This window comes from Atta cephalotes (assembly GCF_000143395.1).
Source record: "Atta cephalotes unplaced genomic scaffold scaffold00054, whole genome shotgun sequence".
Taxonomy (NCBI): domain Eukaryota; kingdom Metazoa; phylum Arthropoda; class Insecta; order Hymenoptera; family Formicidae; genus Atta; species Atta cephalotes.
This window is the reverse complement of record NW_012130118.1, coordinates 689298-711703: the sequence shown is the minus strand read 5'-3', so window position 1 is coordinate 711703 and position 22406 is coordinate 689298. Positions and strand designations below refer to the sequence as shown.

The 22406-nt window shown below is 34.5% G+C and overlaps 1 protein-coding gene across 1 annotated transcript; it reads left to right on the top strand.

Moving 5' to 3' along the window:
• Window positions 1–747: 747 nt before the first annotated feature.
• LOC105623162 lies at window positions 748–22085 on the top strand. Its single transcript, XM_012204562.1, is given in 19 exon segments — window positions 748–917; window positions 1949–2015; window positions 4363–4433; window positions 4796–11670; window positions 11821–11942; window positions 12032–12162; window positions 12164–12189; window positions 12266–12729; window positions 12807–12927; window positions 13098–13228; window positions 13304–13447; window positions 13696–14853; window positions 14937–15361; window positions 15446–15679; window positions 16003–16917; window positions 17249–17375; window positions 17551–17869; window positions 17954–19013; window positions 21033–22085. Coding segments are annotated over 19 exon segments (13134 nt in total). The 3' UTR covers window positions 21607–22085.
• The last annotated feature ends 321 nt before the right edge of the window (window positions 22086–22406 follow it).

Genomic DNA, 22406 nt, shown 5'->3' with positions numbered 1-22406 from the left:
ATGCTGACATTAGAAATCGATCCGAAATTTCGGACAAAGAAAGAATTAACAAATCACATTTGAACAATTTGGTCACATAATCAATGTGACATGATTTGTCAATTTTTTCTTCATCCAAAATCTCGGATCAATTTCTAGCATCGTGAACACAAGGCTTAACTTTTCCCATTGGCTCTTGCGCGTAGATATATCGCACACATATTGGAACTATCTAAAATTCGATAAATAGATATTTCTTATGAATAGAAACATGATGTAAGAATACAAGGTGTTTCGCTGCCGAGATGCGCAGTGTTGACCAATCAGAAAATTGCCACAAATACAAAAAGCAATCTATAATCTACGATAGATTAAATTTAAGTTGTCACACAATGATAATAGGTGCGTTCCTATATTCATTGCTGAAACTATACAGTATATGTTATGTGCGCTATAGATTTTCGGTACTGACAGTAAATATCGAATGCACCCATTGTGTTGCGCCATATTTGAGGCTAAATTTTGATTAGCTATTCCGAATTTTACTCCACCATCATGCGCAATGAAACACCTTGTATTCTTATATTATGAATAGGAATAAATAGAAATAAAGAGGAGTTTCGGAAAAGCGAGCATTCAATTGATTCCGTCTAACTAACGGATATACAGACGAATAAAAAAATACAACAGTAATTATAAAAGACACTGTTATAAAAAAGCGACATATTTCTTTATCTGAACACAGGTATACCGAAAGCAAGGAACAAGATGGACGAATACGACAAAAAGTTTGCAGAGATGCAAAAGTACATTCCATTCCTGGAAGCGATGATCGAAAGACTGCAAAACTCAGTTAAAGACAAAGACAGTCAAACAAGGGAAATACAACTGCAGAAAATGGAGAGTCTGCACGGAATTCTATCAAATAGCAGGCGAAAGTATGTTGAATGGAAATCATATTAGATGACTTATAAAGAAACACAGAATTAATTGACCTCCGATTTTAATATTTGGATGTTAAAATATAGATAAAAATAAGAGGTGTTTTTTTATACGTGCTAAATAACACGTTAAGGAAATGAAAATCTTGAAAAAAAAATCGGTTTCTTTTCTCTTATAATGAATATCTGTGAAACTATGCGAGATAGAAAAAATGTTTTAAATAGAATATAATAAATTTGATTTTACAAATACTTTTATAATGAACATAAAACATTTGTTTAAATAAAATAACTTCGAAAATTAAATTTTTTTATTTGAATAAATTTTTTATAATTATTATACAATATTTTCTTGAAACTATTCAAATTTTATTTAAAGCATTTTTTTTCTTTCTCTTATAATTTCAATATTTACTCTGAAAGAAAAAAACTAATTTTCAAGGGAGATTTTTACCTCTTTAATATGCGACTCAATGCATATAAAGAAAAACCTCTTATTTTATAAAAAAAATTTTAAATATTTTAATACTAGAAATTTAAATGCCTATTACTAGATCTTCATTGCTTTAAATAATTCAACATATTCTCACATATGCGCATATCTAAAATAAAGATCTTAATATTGTTTGAAAATATTTATTTAATTATAAAATACTCTTGAAATCATTCAATTTTTATTTAAAACATTTTTTCTATCTGTTACAATTTCGACGATATTTACTGTTAAAAAAAAACCGATTTTTTTTCAAAGGAAATTTTTATTTCTTAAGCGCTGAGGAGTAAATATAAATATCGCACGTTAAGAAGTAAATATAACGTGTAAAAAAACGTATATGCATATGTATAAAAAAATGTATCTTATTTTTGTACATTTTAACATATCCAAAGCTTATTAAAATTCGAAAGAGTCAGTTGGTTCTCTTGTTAAATTATATGCCCGAGCGTACGAATTCATTAGTAAAAAGTGATCTATTAAAAATATTGCTTCAGTTATTCGATTATTAATTAGAATATTATTGACGAAATAGGTTGAAGATCGAGACGCTGCAGCGATGCGAGGATGTTTTACAGAAACTGTACAACAAAGTAGAAAAGGTAGATATATTGACAAATCTATTATTTCGATACACATGAAAATTGATTCCTATTAATGTTTTGAATAAGGTCGTCAAACTACAGAATTTCTTAAAAATTTTAAAACAATTTTTTGCTAAATGTATGTATACTTATGTCTTGGATTTTTAGAAAATTGAACATTAGAGGACATGTTTATATATATTTTGTTTTTGCTGTTTTGTCTATATTATTAGTTATATTCTAAATATTTTCTGTTCATGTATTACTGAATGTTTTGCTCAAAACAGTTATAATAGATCGTTTGCTGAAACATTTTTTTTGAACGAACTCAACTTTATTGTCAAATAAAGTTGAAGTATATTTATCAAAAATTAAAATTATATTCTGTTATTTTATATAAAATAATATATTAGACGAAAGTCGTCGATACTGATGCAGATCTCCTAAAGAGAAATATCTCCTCATTTCTTAGAAACTAATTGTATTTTATTAATATTGATAAAAACTTAATATCTTTATATGATTAAAGAAGTAAAAATTCATATATTTATGTCTATTTCTATACAAAATTAATACTAAAAACTAATTCTATAAATGCAAAAAATAAAATTCATACGATTTTTTTTTACAAATATTATATAGTTTAAATAATAATAGCTATATTATAACATTACATCGTTTTATATTTTTGCATCTTCCTAAATCATTAATTTTTTTCTTATTTTTCAACACTCTTTCTTTTTTTTAACACATAATGAATTTAAATATAAAATCGAGATGCAACACAAAGCCGAGATCGGCACTGTAAGATAGATCATAAGTTAACTTAAGGAGAAGTTCTACTTTAGAGATTCAAAATTTATATATTTTTTTCATAAGGAAAGGAAGGAAATATCAAAATAATATTCTGGCATTATGTTTTATATATTTCAGCATTCAAATAATTTTTTTTAGAAATATTAGGTATGGGAAAAAGTTCGTGGCGTTTTTTTAATGCCATCTAATGGGAAAAAGGTCACGAACTTTTTCCCACACTTAATATAAAATAAAAAATGATGGTTGTAGCATAGAGATGCATTAACAGAGCGTGCAGCGCGCGTGGCGGAAAATCCTGGCTGTCGACAATTTATCTGAGACAAAAAATCAATGAAATTATTAAAATATATTAAATTTATGGAGCCATGAACTTCATTTCATTTGAAAAATTTGAAAATTTACAGAATGGCTGCCATTTGAAATTAATAATAAATTTTCACGAACTTTTTTTCATTTTTAACCTGTTCAAAGAAAGAAAGTTATTTTGGAAAATTTATGACATTTTTAGGCTCCATAAAAATTATCTATTTTACATGAGAAAAAATTTCAAGTCAATCGGATGGTTGAAGCTGTATATTTTTCGCCAGTTTGAAAAACATGAATTCAAGAAAAAATAAAGTTTTACTTTATGATAATGATTTTAATTAATTACATTTTAATTACATTTTAGTTAATTATATTTTGTAACTTACATTTAATCAACGATTCCTGACCTATAAATCAATTTCTTCTCCTATTCAAAGAATAAATTGCTGCATTTGAGTCGTTCTTTTGATTCTTGCTTGTTTTGCGCATAATACCGTTGAATTCACTTGATTTTTGAGCGAGGCAAAATTCGATTCAACAAGTTATAAATTAATCAATTTAACATCTTGAATATTGTAAAATTCTTTTAATCATATTTTATACACTTTAGAGATACAAAAAAATAAAAAAAATCGATTTTTTTACCCTTCAAAGTAGAACTTTCCCTTAATCTTTAGAGTGATGTTATCGTCGACCTTCCTCTATATAATAAATATAACATTCTATATCTTGCACAACCGCAAGCGCGTTTAAGGAAAATTATTATTTAATCTTTCTGAATAGTGTACATATGTCATTTCTGTTAATATGGAACGGTGAAATAGAACATGAATAGAACAGAATTCGATATAATGTTTCTATAGTTTATCTTCTATTTTATAGTATAAATTAAATGTTTACTTTGAGATTTTATGGTATTCTTGTCAGTCTACATAGTTGATATTATGAAGAATCCAGGATTCTGTTTTGCATATTTACTTCAAACGATACGATTTTAGAAGCATACGTTCTTGTTATTTGATGCAGATTTTGCTTTTTTTTCCAATTGCATTTTAAAAAGCACCTCACATAATTATATGATACACGTTTTTTTTTTTTTTGTTCTGCATTATAGTAATCGCTCATTTAATCCTTGATTCTTTACACTTATATATTACTTTCATTGTTTTCTCGTACTGTATTTTCAGGCTTTCGTAGTGCATGTTTGATGTTTGATATTTTAATTATTCTAATTCAACTTGAGTTTCAGGGAAATGGATCTGGTTTACAATTGTCATTTAAGCAAAACGATGACGTCACGTCGCAACCTTCGACGTAAGTGTTATGTTCAACGTTTAAAAAAAATTGCAAGAAAGTGCAAATAATTGCAATATACGTATGTTAAAGTTAAATAATATCATCGTTCTTCTTTGCAACTAATTCATAAATAATGATTTTTAAATTTAATTAAGTAAGAAAAATTCTACATTCAGTCAAAGCGGGATCTTAGTGTTTAAATATCTTGTGTAAATTTATACATATGCAATTCTGTAATCCGCGATTCCGAAATCTTTTAGTCTTGAAACACAATCTTGAACAGAACTAAAATAATAATATCACATATTACAAGTAATGATTCTTAAATATGTAATAAATATTAAAATCGGTAAATAAAAAAGTGAGTTTGTGATTTTTAGTTCATCGATGAAAACGAAGACAAATCAGTGCAATGAAGTGATATCGACAAACGCGGAGAATGATAAAGAAGGAATCGAAGAAACGCCACAGAGTCCAGACACCGTAAGATCTTCCAGTCCTGATTGCCAAATTCTGCCTATAGTAATTCCTATGGAGCGTAACGCGAAATCGAAGAACAGAAATCGAAAACCACAAGAACAACAACATTCCAAAGTAATACCGATTATTACGCTTTCGGATACAAAAACTATAACTATCTCGTCGCCAGATTCTAATCCGGATGAAGTTACGTTTAATGAATGGGATATGTTAGAAGAATCGGAAAGACAAAATTCAAGAAATAATGGAAATCGGCAATCTTCGCTACCAGTTGCTACCAGTCATGATGTAACGACTGCTGCGAAGTTAATCAGTAATAGTCTGCCGCAAAAAGTTAGCGACAGCAGAAATTATACATTAGATCCGCAAGATATACCGACTGTCCCGGTGCCTTCTCTTGGTGGTTCCAGACGATTGTCTTCAGTTTTAGAGAAAAATAAGCTCTCTTTAGACATAATGGCCAGTTGCTCTAGATCGGAATCGCCCGTGAACGTCCCTGAAGTGAGACTTAATTCTCCCGACCCCGAAATATTATTTGCTAAACCTAAGCCCACATCGCCCAGATCGAATGACAGCACATTGAAACCACCACCATCGAAACCACCATCGATACCGCTTTTGTTCTCGCCGCCGCCTTTGTCTCATGAGCCTCTATTGTCTATGGAAGATCTGGCGGAATTGTTGAATGACGAAGGCGATGGCGATAAAATCAATGAAAATGCTAAAGAAAAGAATACGGACCAAATATCAAAGAATTCAGTATTGGAGAAAGAGAAGCTTACTTCTAGAAAAAGTTTGCCAAATACAGCAGGAGTTTCACCTGTGAAAGTAACTTCATCGATCGGGCCACCTCGTCAATCAAATGATTCTCATCGATCATCGGTACCACAAACACTATTTTCTAAATTTCAAGAACCACGTTATGCGGATAACTACGAAAGACATCCTCGTCAACGTGACATTCATTCTCATGAGAGCGCGAAAGATAAATTGATTACTATTTCTGACGAAAATCCATCTCAGATAACAGTTATTCATAACACCGCAAGCAAATCAGATGAGAGAAATATTTCGTTATATCAGAGACGTTCCAGCGTACCACCGGAAGGACGAAAAGATGCGAGTCTGCCTAGACCGGAGAATGAATTTGTGATAGGTAACGACTATTACAATATGCACACGAATCAGATACATTGGGGCTCTCCCACAACTACTAGTGATCAATTCGGCAACACTCAATGGACATCTTCCTCTTATGGCGGAATGACCAATCCACCTTTGCAACCCACTCAACATCCTTTTCAACGTCCGATGGAACCGCAATTTAGGCAAAATCAGTTCCCGCCTACTCTACCCGCTGGTCCCAGACCGTTGATCAATCCCACAGTGCGACCGGATATGAGTCACGTGGTAAGATCAGAAGTTCGGGAAGATATATCTCCTTTGATGCCTCCCGGATTTTCGTCACAATACAGAAGCTTTCAAATAAATCAAGGATCTTATGATTCAGCCTTCCCCATCGGCGGACCGACAGAATATCCGCATATAAGACCGACATGGGAAAATTCCGCCAATCCTTCTTATGAAAATGTGATTCCTTGTGGAATTCCAGTTGTGGAGAGTACTACAGGGACTTCACATCCACGACCCAACACGCCTTGCCCTTGGGGTACGACAGCGCGTGATAGAGATAGGAATATAAATCAGAGCAGATACTATGAGAGAAATAGGATAGAATTGAGGCCTGGTTTTAATCGTGATGGGCGTCGATCTGATTGGTCATGGGATGGCCACTCTGATCGAGAGAATCTAAATCGTTTCCCGAGTCGAGATCCACGAGTTCGTACAGAACACAACACAACAGGTGCCAGAGATCAGGCCAAAGAGATCGGTGTTTCTGCAAGGGATCCGCGTCTTTCTAAAGATAAACATGTCGCGAACACGTCAACTAAAATCAAAGACAGTGTTCTTAATGAAAGGGATCCTAGAAAACGGCTAATAACGGCAAGCACAAAAACAACGCCGGCAACAAAAGAGAAACAAAAATCTCAGAAATCACTTGAAAAGCAAAAGGATAAGCTTCCAAAAGACAGAATGCAGTCACCGTTAGAAAGTCTTTACGGTGTGATTGATACAAAGGCCAGTCAAAATTCTGGTCTGCAAAAATTCAAAATTCCTAAGATCAAGCGACCAGAATCAGCGCAGTTAAATCGTATTATTAACGAGACGAAGGAAGTTGAAAGCGTTTCGTCTAAATTATCGCGTGCAAAGAGCAATAAAAACAAAGAGCAAAAGAAAAACAATAAAGTGTATTTTAAGAATAAGAGCAAAGACATTGAGAGTGCCGAAGTGAGCAGCAGTAGCGACGGTAATCGTGTAACGGAGAATTCAGTCCAACAAAATAATATTGCAAAGGAGGAAAAGAATCTTTCATCATCTCTTGAAAAGTCTGATAAAAATGAGACGAGAATTGGCGAAGCAGACTCAGCGACGAACAATTCCAAATCCAGTCATATCACAAAAAAGGGTAAAACGAAAGAGTCAGATGTGGACGGATCGAAATCTAAGGAAACGGTAACGAAGGAATGGATTGAAGCCCTAATCAAGGAATCGTTTGAATCCGGTGAGGGCAAGAAACTAGTCGAACACGCGAAACTGTTACAGAAATTTGGGGAAGTACTAAAGGCGAAAAACTTCAAAAAGATTAAGAAGATCATCGAGTCCGAATCCGAAAGTAGTTCGGACAAGGATGAAACAATGGAAGCGAAAAAGACTCAAGTCAAGAAAAAGAGGCGAGTGATAATGTCGGATAGCTCGGATGATGAATGTCTTGCCGAGAGGCTAAGTATCTTAAGTACTAACATTGACACGAATGATGCGAGAGAGCTGGTTTCTGCAATTTCTACTGATGCTAAAAATTTGGAAGAAAATCTCGAGGTAACCAATAATAATTTGAACAAAAAATTAACTGAAGATATTACAGCGAAGAAAAACGATGATTTATCAGAAAGTGACAAGGAGTACATTCAAGTAAATAATAAAGTAGATAATAAAAATAAGGATGAGCAATTAGAAAAGAAAAGTGATAAGAATGATCGATTAGAAAACGATAATGAAAATACTGATATTCAGTTAGAAAGCGAAAAACAAATGAATAGTAGATTAAAAGATAGTGATAAAGAAAAGAAACAAATTAAAGATAATAAGGATAATCAGATCGATCAAAGCACTCTAGAGAAATCAAAGGATAGTACAGAAGGTAGTATAGAATATCTGAATCAGGATGATACAGATATTCTAGAAAGTAATATAGAAAGTAATATAGAACATTTGGATCAAGATAAGGATTCAACAATGCAATCTATCATTTCCGATATTACCAACCAAGCTGAGGAAGTATCAATTGATAAACCAAAGATAAAAACAAAGAGAAGAAATTCTCTAGAGATGTTGCAAGAAGATATCAGGGAAATGTTTATTAGCGAGGGTGTAGTAACGGCGACAGGTCATCGAATGTGCCGATTATCAAACTCTAAGAAAGAGGAGACATCGAATATTGCTGAGAAGAAAATTGCTGAATCCAATATTGAAACGAACGAGTTGGCAGCGAATAACGCCAAGAGGAAGAGTTTAAGGTCTCGTAACGTGGAAGAATCGAAATCAAAAGCTAAAAGCAAGGATGTCAAACGGATGACTCGCAATTTACAATCAAAGAAATCTATTCAAAGTTCCGACAGTGAAGAGGATCAACCATTGGCTTTACGAACAGAGAAATTGCTAAACACTGACAACAGCACTTCGAATCAAGAAGTGGCTCGTAGTGAAGAAAGCAATGATGCAATTCGCAGATCTAAACGCGTTTTACGTAAAGATATTATTAAGGAACCACGAGTGATTGTGGAGAAGGCGGATCTTACGAAGATAGATTCGTGTAAGATAATGTTCGACAGCTCATCTGATGAAAGTTTTGGCATAGACGTGTCCGAATTAACCGCGGCGGTGGACATCTCTCTTCGACCGGAAAAACAATCTGATCAGGATTCGATAGATACGATGATTATTTCGAGGCGACGGAAAAATATCAATAACACAGGTAAACGGAACTTTAAGTCAAAGAAGTCGTCTGCGCTCACTGACGACAAAAGTGAAGACGAGTCATCATTCACGGATGAGGAGAGTGTGATATCAGACATTTCTATGTCGAGTAACATGACTGCCCGGAAGAAAATGAACAGTAGTGGTGCAGCTAGAACGACTGCTAGAGAGGAACTATTAAGTAACATTCTGGTAGGATTGGTGCCGACAGCGGAGAAGAATACATCGATCGACAAGGATAATGAGGCGGACTTCGAGGACACGAATGATCCAATAGCTATCGAGCCGAGCGTGAAAAGATCTTGTATAAGAAAAAAGAAAAAGAAATCTGGAAATCTTTGGAAGATGGGCAGATTGACTACTAAAAAGAGAAAGAAGAAGACTTTGGCAGCTTCTTCCAAAACTGCTCAAACAAATGTTGAAATAAATATCGAATCGAATATTTCGACGGATACTGTAGAAGCTAATCAATCGCTCTTAAAAGATAAAAATCTTGTAACAGAGAAAACTCTTGAAAAGATTCTTGACGATTTCTTAGACGACAATCATGTTGTCGATCATACAAATGTAGATTCTGTAAAAGATGAGGTTAAATCATTTGTAAATATGGATAGCTTTGATGTAGATTTTAAAGACTCGAGCAATTTTACTACTTTATCAGAGCCTTCAGATACACATAGAGAAACATTTAATGACTCGTTTCTTTCTATCGAAGAAAGTAAAACATTGATACAAATAAAAGAGGAAGTAAGTTCAAGTAGCGCTGATCTTACTTCGGCAAATGCCGTTACTGGAAACAAGTTTTTCAAGGAATCGCCAAAGATTGTTTATGATGAATTGATGACAGAGCTCTATCGCAGAATAGATATCAAGCATCTGATAGATTATGCATGGGTCGGTCAGGACAAATATAAATGCTTATTATGCTTCTTCACGGGCAAAAACATCGTCCATCATTACAAGATCAATCATCCCGGAATGGAAGTGCTTATCTCGCGTCTCAAGTCGACGGACGCTAAGACTGCGATTATGGAAGCCGAGCATGGTGTGATCACAATGGATACGAGTCAATCATGCAAGTTTCGCTGCAGATTCTGCTGTTTTGTTACGGAAGGCGCAGCGGATGTAGCACTCGAAGCATTCTACGAGCATTGTACTACACACACGGGTGAATACAGATTCCACTGCAACAATTGTTCTTACCAGGCGGTGGCCAAAGCATCCATGAAGACACATTATTACAAGATATGTCGCAAGAATAAAACGTTCAATGAGTCTGCATCCGAAGATGTCGTACCAAGAGAAGGTGGCATCTATGGCTACTTGTGTTGCAGTTGTAATTATGTACAACTAAAGCGACAAAATATAGAGGTCCACGTTGAGTTCTGGCACCGAGAGCAAATGGATACCGAGATCTTGAAGATTAATATGTCGGCAATAACTGTATTAGCAGAACACGCTGCGAATAACAATGAGCAACCACACGAGTCGACGTCCGTTAACGCTGAGAAATCTTTCGCCGTAGAAACAAAGCCGCAGGTTCTTGAATTTGAAACTATGGAGTGTAAAGATTTAATGGATATTGCAAGGATAATGGAGTCCGAGAGCAATGATGATATCAGTGAACATATTCCACCTGAACAAAAACCGAATGAGAATATCCAAGTCAAGAAGGAAAAAACCGAGGAAATTCCGAGACTATCTCAAGGGGAACCAGAGGGATCTGTGAGCACCGGTAATCTAAGTGTATTTGTTTGCCCACCTGATTTGGAAAATAAGGAAATGGAGATACAGCGAGAGCGACAGAAGACGATGCAAGAGATCGCCAATAATATCGGTATTTTATTAAAGAACTATTCTAAACCGGGTTTGTCCATAATAGACAAACTGCAGGATAAAATGCGCACGGACGCGGTTGTTAGTCCAGTTCCTGAATGTAACGCGTCAGCGAACATTCCGGAAACAAAGGAAAACCCTTCATTGCCTTTTGTGAATTCATCCGCAGAACCTTTGAAAACCGAGGAAGAATTAATCATCAAGGAGGACATCCCGAGTCAGTCGAACAATCAAGGCGACCCTCTTTCTTTTATGGAGGAACAACTGGTTACTGAAAAATCGAAGGTAACAAACGACGTGGATGGCAAAGTGGATGTAAAAATCCGGGATCCTCTTGCGATCATGGACCCATCCAAAGACAACGAGAGCGACGGCGAAAATAGCGACAACGAGCGTTCGGCACCAATTTTCGAATCGGACTCCAGCAGTGAGCAATCGGATTCCGAGCAGACTGACGTCAATATGATTCTGAAGGAAACCTCGAACATAAACGCATCTTCATCGCGAGATCCGATGTTGACGACGATACAGAGGCTGGCCGCGCAACTTCAGAACGTCAAACCGTTAGAGCCGATGCCGCCCGAGCCAATGATCGGTATTAAGACAGAAATCAAGATCGAACCTGTGTCATTGATTCCAAAACCACCAGACGTTGTGCCGATCGCCAGTGTCAAACATTTGCTAAAACAAAATGTCAAGTGTTCGGAGAAGAACATGTCTGCATCAAGCAAGAATGCCAGTCCGCCCAAGAATTTTCTCAGATTCAGGCGACTCAGTGGCGATATGTTGTCTATGCCGATGCAGTTTTTGGATAATCAAGAAGATTCGCAAGAATTCAATACAGGTTGGTAATCTCAATAGTTACTGCCATAATGTTTCGAGTAATTAAATACATTAAATAATAAAGGCTAATTAATTTACTACTAATTAACTCACTGATTACTGAACGTATTCAACGAAGTTATGTATCTATATTAATGAATAAAATTCATAGATGGAACTCAATCAGATAGCGCGATAGATGGATTAAAAATGGATGTAGAAGAAGAATGTTCGTTTTTGAAGATCGAAAATGTGAGGAGCCTTGCAGAATCCAATCCTAATGAAAGTGTTACTGTATGTAAATGTATCACAATGTTTCATTATTGACATTTAACTTCATCTATTATATCTCATATTACGTTTTTTTATTTTACTGCTTCTAGATAAACGACACTAGTAAAGCGGTGGAGATATCTCCTACGAAAAGCAAAGAATCTGTTTTAAGGAAGTCCAACCAACCTTTAATACTGAAAAAGATATCACCACAAGCGCTAGTCAATATGAATCTGCAAAGTATGTCAAGAATTTGCCAATACTCTTAGCGAAATTCACTGGCATATATATTTAACATCAATTTTTTTTTATTCAAAGCGTATATTTAACATTGAATTTTTTAGCTCCGAAGATGCAATCGGTGACTGCTCCATTGACAAGTTCATCGACAAGCTCATCAACTTTGAATTATAGAGCAAGAAAAATCAAAGTAATACGTATGCCTGTATTGAACAACTCTAAAGACACGTCGCCTGCGTCCTTCGCGATCAAGTTGAAATCTATGGAAGTGTATGCAAGGATGCTGACAGAGCCAAAGCTAGCTCATTTTTACAAGTGCATGAGTCATAACTGCTCTTTCACAACCGACTTTCTTCAGGATTATTCTAAACACTATACTAAACATTACGAAGAAACTAGCGAGCAAAATAGCACAGATAATTATGACAAATGCGCCTATTGTTATATATCTACAAACGACTGGAACGAGATGAAAACTCACTTGGCGACTAAACACCTTCATTGTCGGTATCAATGCGGTTACTGCTTTTATCGATCTTTTGTACCATCCTATGTACGGCAACATCAGGTAATGATTTTTAATAATTTACTGTGTATCTATGATATTAAAAGAAATAATAATATCTGCTAATTTTTTTCATTAAGATTATGTGTCATCCCAATACTGTGTTTTATTATTTATTGGACAAGAAGCAGAAATCGGTACAGAAAAAGGAACACATTAATCGTAACGCTTATGTACTACCTTTTATATGCAAACAAGATGGTATGTAATTATAATAATATTGTAATAACATGTTGTGCTAATATAATGTATTGGTGTATTGGATATTACAATTACTAGTGTTAATTATTTTCATAGCATAATTTTTTTTCATAGTATAATTTCCAGTTAATTACTTTTATAGCATAATTTCTAGTATTAATTACTTTCAGATTGTGACAAAATCTTTTATATACCTGAAGCGTTTATAACGCATTTAAAAACAAAACATTCATCTTCTCATCTTGTGTACAAATGTCATGTGTGTAACACTACTCATGCCACGATAGAACTTCTTATATCTGTATGTACTGTACACTTATCTGCATACTGTTAGAAAAATAAATATAAATATCATTTTATTGTTTTATACTTACAGCATTACAAGTTGCACGGATTTTGCAAATATCAATGCTTATATTGTTTTTATGGTTCCGATACGCTAAATGAAATACATCAGCATTTAAGCACCTTTCATTACGATCGATTGCCTCAAGTTCTGGAACGTTCACTTCCTCCAATGGTATTATTATTAGAATTAATTATTCGACTAAAACAGATTTTACCTTAATTAAAACATATTATTTCGTTCTTGTTTATTATTAAAAGTCATTAGAATATATGTGTTTCTAAATACATATTTAATGTTCAATTTAAATATTTTGAACAATTTTTAAAATACAATTTTTTTCTTTTGGCACTATGAAATAATATAAATATTTTAATAAATAATTTGTTTAATATATATTATATAATTCCGCTTAATTTCAGCCATCGCGCCAGATGGAAGTTATACATCAACTCATTTTACGAACTTTCGATGATAAAATAGATGAAGAAAGTGTTAATTTGAACACCGACAATTCTAAAAAGAATACATCAGTTTTATCAAATGTTGGAATAATTTTAAATGAAGCTCAGTCTAATCAACCAAAAAATTTAAAAGGAGATATTTTGATTGGGGCAGTAAGTGATCTAAAGAACATAGAAGTTAACGTCAATGTTTCCAATATCTCGACAAAAAAGTCTATAGATACGTCTTTGACCAATATCAACAAAAATACAAATAATAGTGTTGAAAAACAACTTTTGAAAAATGAGCCGTTCCAATCGGAGACGGGAAAGTTAAGCGACTACACCATAAATCAGATTCTTCAAGAAACGAAATTGGATATGTCTGTGAATGATTCTGGCGCAGTCGATCCGTTAAAAATCTCAGATGAATTCAATTGCAGCGACGAATTCGTAAATACCAATCTTCTCGATAATGCGGATTTTTTAAAGAATTTTACATCCAATTCCAGCAATGTGTTTTCTAAATCCGTGGATAAAACTGAAGATAGTGATATCGAAATTTTGGAAAGCGAAGAAAAAGCCGCGCAGTGTAAGACTGAGAATGAGGTAAAGAAAAAGGCAGAACTGGTGTTTTCCGAGACAGAGGCTGAAAACAAAGTGCAGGTTGCATCCAATAATACTATCGAAACGAAATGTACATCTAAAAAAGCGCCAGCACATACTACTAATGCGATTGCTCAACCAGACAAGCCTTTGACTTTGGATGACATTAAAGATACTGGCCGTATCGGACATGAATTATATAAATGCGGTTATCTGCATGAATGCAGTTTTACGGCGCAAAACATGGACTTATTGAAAGCGCATGTAAAGACGTGCAATTTAGGAGACCCTAGACAAAATTTATTTTGTCCGCATTGTAAAAAACGTGCTGTCAAAATTTCCTTGTTTCTAGAACATATAAAAACTCACGGATTAAAACGTTTTGGATGTAGTCTGTGTAAGTTAAGATATTCGGTTTCGTATCAAGCTACGGCTCATATGAAGTCAAAACACAAGTTTTTCCACACGAGGATAGTGCCTGCCGATCCAACAAATCCAGCAAAAGATGGCCTCTTTATCGTGCAAGCAGTTGTAAGTCTATTTTTAATATAAAAATATGCATATCTTCTTTTTTAAAGACTGTTATGTAATCCCTGTATATTTAATTTATACAGCCTTATGAAGCTGCCGATCGAAGAAACAAGAAACGTAAACGTGCTAACAAGTCTGGAATGGAACAGGAAAATGAAAAGACTTTGGATAACGAAAAATTATCATTTAGTCCTGACGAAATAGAGCAATTACCACGTCAAGCGATTTACAATCGGGAAATCCAATGTGCCGTATGTCCTTACACAACTAAAGTTCGGACAAATATTATCCGGCATTTGCAATTACACGCAAAAGACGAGACTGTACCCGAAAGCGGCCCGGTCAATCCTGTTCCTTGTTTAGATAAAAAGGAGAAAATGTTCGATAAGATGGTGAATCTAGCGAGCAGCTCACATCAAAATGGTCGTATGGGCGCAAAACCGAAAGAATCTGTTAAGGAAAGCGAGGCGGACGATAGCATACCAAAGTTTGTACCAGAACACAAAAGGTGTGTGATATTAATTAAAATTGCAACAGATAAAATATTAGAAAAATATTATGTTCTAACAGTTATATATCTTTTCTGCCATAGGTATGTATGTGGCGTAGCCGAATGCAATTACTTAACGGTGAATGAGGCAATGTTAAAGTATCACTTAAAGGCTCTACATTCAGAAGAACCATATTTCCATTGTCCACATTGTCCTCCATCGTCGTCGGGTCAAGAGAATCAAAATATAGCGATCGATAAAATGGGCATTCATTTGAGAATGCATGATACAAGACTCTATAAATGTTCCCATTGCAATCATCATCATTATCATAGGTTTGTATATATTTGTATGATAATTTTAATTGTATAATGATTGTATCATTTATATATATTTTTATTCTTTTATAAAAATTCTAATTTTATATATACATATACATATAATAATTTTAAAACATGTGACAAGAACGATTAGTAGACTTGATTACTATTTAATCATTAATGTATCAGTAATCAAGATAAACAGATTGCTATTTCCCTGATAAAAAAATTAATACACGAAAAAGAAAAATATATGTTTCTTGTCAGATGTTTTAAGATTTTCTTGTTGGCGCAAGTGCACTTTCTATGCTCTCTGATAGTATTAAAATGACATCCAGGCATGTTGTGGAACGGCATCTTACTGATAAGCATCCAGAAAAAAGACCTTTCGTGAAAGTAATAAGGGAAATGGAAAACACGGAGAATGTTCAACAACCAATTCCAGAAGAAACCGAGGAAGAGGTACCCGACCCGGACGGCAATCATTGGAAATGTAATCTTTGTGATTTTAAATTTGTTTACAAAGCTGATGTAGCCACTCATGCTGAGACAGTTCACGGTGAGAGCTCCCAATACAAGTGCACTCTGTGCTCATTTAAAACAAGCGGAAAAATACTTCTTGAGCAACATATAAACAGCAAGCACACATACGATTCTAACGCCGATTACACCATGATATATCAGAGGATAAAAGGTATCAATAAACGGAATGCAGAAGCCGTTGATCAAGGCGGGCAGGACGAACCCTTTGATACGACACCACTTTGGAGTAGAAACATGCCACGAGTTCGACATATTCGTGGGATCCTCTTGGAAGAAGAAACTGAAACGCCCGCGACGAATGAGATATCATCTGTAACTTCAAAGCTATTTTTAGGCAAACGCAAGAGCGACGCAGAAATCGTGACGAAACCAGCTAAAATAAAAGTGTCCGGGAAATCGATATCTCTCGATGAAAATAATAAACTATCTAAGGAAAAATCAAAACGGTCACTTTCATGCGATAAAGTATCCGGGGAGGCGGAAGGCGAAGGACATATTATGAAAGAAAGTGCACAAAGCAAAGTCACTGGCAATAAATCGGCTAAAGACTCGATGGAACTGATCGACGGTAATGATTCCGATGTGGGAAGATTTGGACCTTATGGTAAACCGGATGCCAATATGTATGTCTGTACTCTGTGTAATCAATTCAAGTCGAAATATAAGCATGATATGAGAGATCATCTTTATAGAGAGTTGAACTATGTTAGGTAAGTGACATATTATATTGAAACTTAGACAGCCAAACGTGCCATAAGGATCTGTTACGCAATCTGAAATCGAACAAAATCTGTTGTTAATTTACCTTCAGATTGCATTCTGGATATTTTTCATGTTATATTAATTTTATCAGCAGAATACAAATATACATGTAATGGCCACAGTCAGATGCCAAACTGCTACAATTTTTATTCGAATTTGCTAACAGACTGTTGAGTTATTGAATTGTTATTTTATTGGAACATAGGCACTTTCAGAAATTAATTTTGCTTTTTATAAATTCTATTACTAAACGAAATTTTTTTTAATGCATCTGTTTAGATTTCATTGCAAAACTTGCGGATATGTATCGGTAAATCGTAAAGCATTATTGTTGCATATTGGAAAACGTCATAATGGAGAAGGTACAGATGAGCCACTTTCGCCGGATAATGCTATTGAGGATTGGGTATATATTTATTAAACTTCAATATATTCTTTAGTATTTAATAAATAAGAATTTTTAGTAATATTATTAATTTACGATAATAAAATAAAATATAAAATATAAAATAAAATATAATATTTTATTTTATTAAACTTGCTTTCTTATATTATAAATAAACATTATGTATGATTTATAGGTGATGACTTTATTGAAAAAACAAACGGACATGATCAAAGCGTGGAATCACATGAATGTTATCTATAAAAATATACCCGTTAATACAAGTTTTTCAAGTTCAGATGTTAGTTCCATAAAGATCTCTGCCGACAAGAAGTCCGTGAATCTTGCATCTACGATATCCAATCTGCAAAACGACGTTCTTGAAGATGCTAATAGAAGCAGCATAGACTCTGATGACGGAGATAGCAGAGACAACGAGGATCTTGTAATCGATATGAAGGAGGATGAGGTGTACGAGGTTAAGAGTAACGAAGATAAATCCGAAAACGATAAACGTAAGTATATAGATTACATTTAGAATTATCTCAATTCTAGATTTTATAAAATCTATAAAATAAAATATATGATTTTATGCACAGTTCGTGAGAAGACCGATGATGATCTGGACAAGCCAATTATCTGCAAACATTGCCAGACGTCGTTCGCCGGCCAACGTGGATTCAAGTTACACGTACAATATTCACATTTGAGACGGCTAAGTTTTCTGTGTCCCTATTGTGACCGTAGCACCAATTCGCAGACGATGATGCGCCAGCACATCCGCGCGAAACATCCGCACGATCCGGAAAGGATTATACACAATCCGGATACATGGGGAAACACAAAGCTAAGCAACGAATTCTGGGAGAAGGAGTATGGTCTTCTTCCACTGAAGACAAAAAAACGAAAATTGAACACAGAGAATAATGTTAGCACAACTACCGCCTCTGCAGCTACAATCGGTTCTGTTAGTAATCGTTTAGAGAAGTGTGAGGTGTGCAACTTTACAGCAGTAAATTACACTGGCCTGAGGAGTCACATGAGAACACACTCTCATCAACATAATCTCAAGTGTTTGTATTGCACTTATAGCTGTTCGTACAAAGCAGAAATGGTGGAGCATTGGGAATCAAATCATCCCTCGGTACCGCTGAAATACACAGAACGATTGTCAGCGACCGATTCTTCTTTTAGTGAAACAAAAACCAAGCCACCGATGCCTCAAAAACAAGATGTCGATACGTCAAAGAATGAAGAAGGCAATTCGTCATCAGCTGTAATCTATGGCTGTGTTTATTGTAATCTTCGCAGCGTCTCGCTGCCATCCATCAAACAGCACTGGAATCTCATGCACAAGGACTTAAAAAGTTCGGAAACTTCTTTCGCTGCAAAGTTTCCATTTAAATTTAAAGAGATACTTGTGTCGAGATTGTCTAAAAATTTCACGAAGAAGGATGTCATTGAGCGTAACCAAGCAAAGCAGACAGAGAATCTGTCGCCTGTTATCATTCCAAAACGTGGATGGGTTTGTCAATGGTGCCAAGAATTTTGCGAAACCAATAATGATAGGATAAGGCATCATAACATGTTTCATTCGCATTTACCACAAAAATGGAAGGAGCAGCAGCAACAGCAACAGAAGGAACAAGATCAAGCAGAGTAAGTACTTGCTCATAGACAAACTAGAAATACATAAAAAAAAACATAAAGTAATAAAACGTAAGCAGTAAGTAAATTTATTAATCACAATAGATAGTAATAATCAATATAATATATTATAGGACCGTACGTATGTGTGTGATAACACCACCTATAGCAATCAAAGTCTTAAACGGTCTTGCTGGATTTTAAATTTGCTTCTATGATTCTATGGCCGGTATTCACAGTCAGATCTTATTTAAGTTCGTCTTAAGCACGGTCTTAAGAAGTTACGAACTAATCAGAGACCGGTATTCATAGTCAAATCTTATATTCAAGACCGTCTTAAGTACGGTCTTAAGAAATTACGAACAATTAGAGGGCTGCCATTAGCGTTTAAGGCATTATAAATAAGAATCGACTATGAATACCGGCCTATGTGAATTTACATACTACGTATGTAGTCGTTTGAAACGCGCGCCGAAATAACTATTTACTAAAGCAGCGTCTACAATGAGAGTTTAAGGCGTAAAATTTAAGTTTTTAGCCTTAAGTTGTAAGAAATTGATCAATCACAATCGAATGTGAGAAGAACAATCGATTGGTCAATTTTTTATGGCTTAAAGCTTAAGTTTTACGTCTTAAAATCTTATTGTAAACGCCGCTTAAGGTTTCGATAGTTTAATGCCTGTATTCATAAGATTTGTTCACGTCGCATGCTTCAACATGCTCCAATATGCTCCTATTCCTACTCGCTCCAATGCGCTCATTAGAGTGAATAGGAACTATGGCAAGAGCATGTTGGAACATGCGACGCGAACAAACCTATAGTCAGACCTTGTACTTAAGGCTTCTTTAAATTTATCTTTAGATACTCAGTAACAAATGAAATAATTCGTATTTATCTGAAGATAAATTTAGTCCGGATCTACAATGGATGTTTTAAGCTTTAAGCCGTAAGAAATTGACCAATTACAGTCGAATGCGAGGAGAATAATTGATTATGATTCGTTCCTTCCTTATGGCTTAAGGCTTAAAAATCTATTACAGATATGGGCTTAAGGAAGCCTTAAATATAAGGCCCGTATGAATACGGGCATAAGGTTTATTAGGACGCTCGCACGGATTACGGAATGCAAGAGATCCAGATTCGACTCCCGGCTGAGGTAATATTTGGTAATTCTTCAGAATAGTTATCTCACCTCCAATTTCGATGAAATTAAGCTCATTTGACGCGTTTTGCATAAAAAGAATTTGGCAAAAAAAGTCCGGGACTGCTTTGCGAAATGAGATTGAGTGTTAAAGTTAACTAAAGTGTTACTAGTAACACGATCATTAATCATGTAGATAGTAGGGTGTATAGATTAGTGCTTATTAGTTAGGATAATAAATAACGTATCTTACCGCTTGGGATCTAACCACCTAGAAGTTGCATCATAGACAATGTCCGCTTGGAATATTTCTAACTCATGACAGTGCAATCAGGTGCAATCAGTATGAGAACAGTCTTTTTAGAGCGATCTTTTTACTGTCTAGAATATGTTATTTCTTTTTGTTCTAGGCAGTGTAGCCGCCACTATACTGTCTATAGTGTCTATACACTCTACATGACAAATTTCCTAATCTCAATAGTTATCAACTTTGACACTCAATATCGCTTCGTAGTCGCGGATTTTTTTCTGCCAGATTCTTTTATTTTACCCAAAAACGTCGAATTTCATCGAAATCGGAGGTAAGATAGCTAATCTAAAAAATTATCTGATATTTTTCGCAATAAGAATTATTTACAGATTTTAATATGTCATTCAGCATAATTAAGGTCGTTTGAAGATGCGAAAAAGTATCAAAATTTGTTAAGTTGCTAATCAATTTAACTCGTAATATTATTGCGGTAATAAATACTTCTCTACTGTAATTAGCTGATTTGCTTGTTGTTTACATCTTAGTATTTAATGTTTTTGTATATGATATATACTTATACTTCTACTTATATTTCTACAAGAAACTTAATTAAATACATGCAAAATCTATATATTTTAGCACATCGGTACGCTTGCCTGCATACAGTACTGAAAAGTATGCGACAAACTCGAAAAATATCTCGAGTTTCGAATCGGTCGTAGAAAACTTGATCACAAAGCATGTTAATCAGATCGAACCTGATGACATGAAGAACAAGAATGATCAGAACTCTAATTTGAACTCTTCGACATCGAAAGGAAATAGTCATCAAGCTGTCGCGAGAAAATCTACTACCAAATCGATTGTCTCATGTGCGAGACCAGGTCCACGTGTATTCAAAGCTGTCGCACGCAAATCCACAAATCCAAGGTATCCGCCAAATTTTTTTAAGCCACTATTGGAGGAACACAGCACAGATATGGAATATGAGGAAGAAGAAGAAATACAGAACAAACAGTTCGTATCGCATTATGGAATACCAAGCAGTCCAGTTAATCTGACTGAGTTGAATACATACATGGTGGTCGGGGGCCACAGTATGCGAGTTAATTGTCTTACTCTTGCAACGCTTATTAATATCAAGCCGAAAATACTAGTGAAAGACATTAGGAAAGATCCTAAATATACTGCAATTCTTTCGAATTTGGATTAATGTTACAATAATTATTCGTATGATATCGTAGATAGATAGAATTTTAATGTCGAGATTCAAAATTTTTGTATTAAGAAGTTGAGTGTGGATTGTTGTAAAAACTAGTACGTAAGTGGAATTGCAACAAAAAAACCCCAAACAAAAAAAAGGTTTTATTTCTGTATGTGATAAAATTCATTTGCGATGATAGAAAGTGAAAAGATACAGTATGTTTTAAGCACTGAAAAATCATAATTTAATGCTCATATTATTTGCGTATTTTTTTTGCTTCTGTGGTTTTTTCATTTCATAAAATACATTCTGTACATATTGAAAATGGAGATACGATCATAGTTATACATCAGGAAAAAGAGATCAGAACTACAATGTAATCGTAGAATATTTTAAAATGTCTCGTCTCGAGTATGTGTTTGATGTGATACTTTTATATATGAAAAGATTGTCTAATGAGCTCTTGAATTATTATTAAACTTACAATTATATCATAGATTTAGATCGTAAATTACTGAATAGTTAAATAAAACTATTTTTTTAATACCTTTCATAAAAATCACAATTGCGTTAGCCAAGATCTCTGTCCAATTTACATCTTACTCAAAATTGCAACATATTTATTCAGAATGACAGGACAGGTTTTTAATATTAAAAAAGTAAAAATGTTTCTCCATTTACACATCATGTTCTTTTCATACCATGTAAATATTTTATGCCTTATTTTTACGAAACTAAATTGGACAATTTTATCGAAGTGTATTGTATTATTCTAGTAATGAAATCGCACTTCGGAGAGGTATACAGAT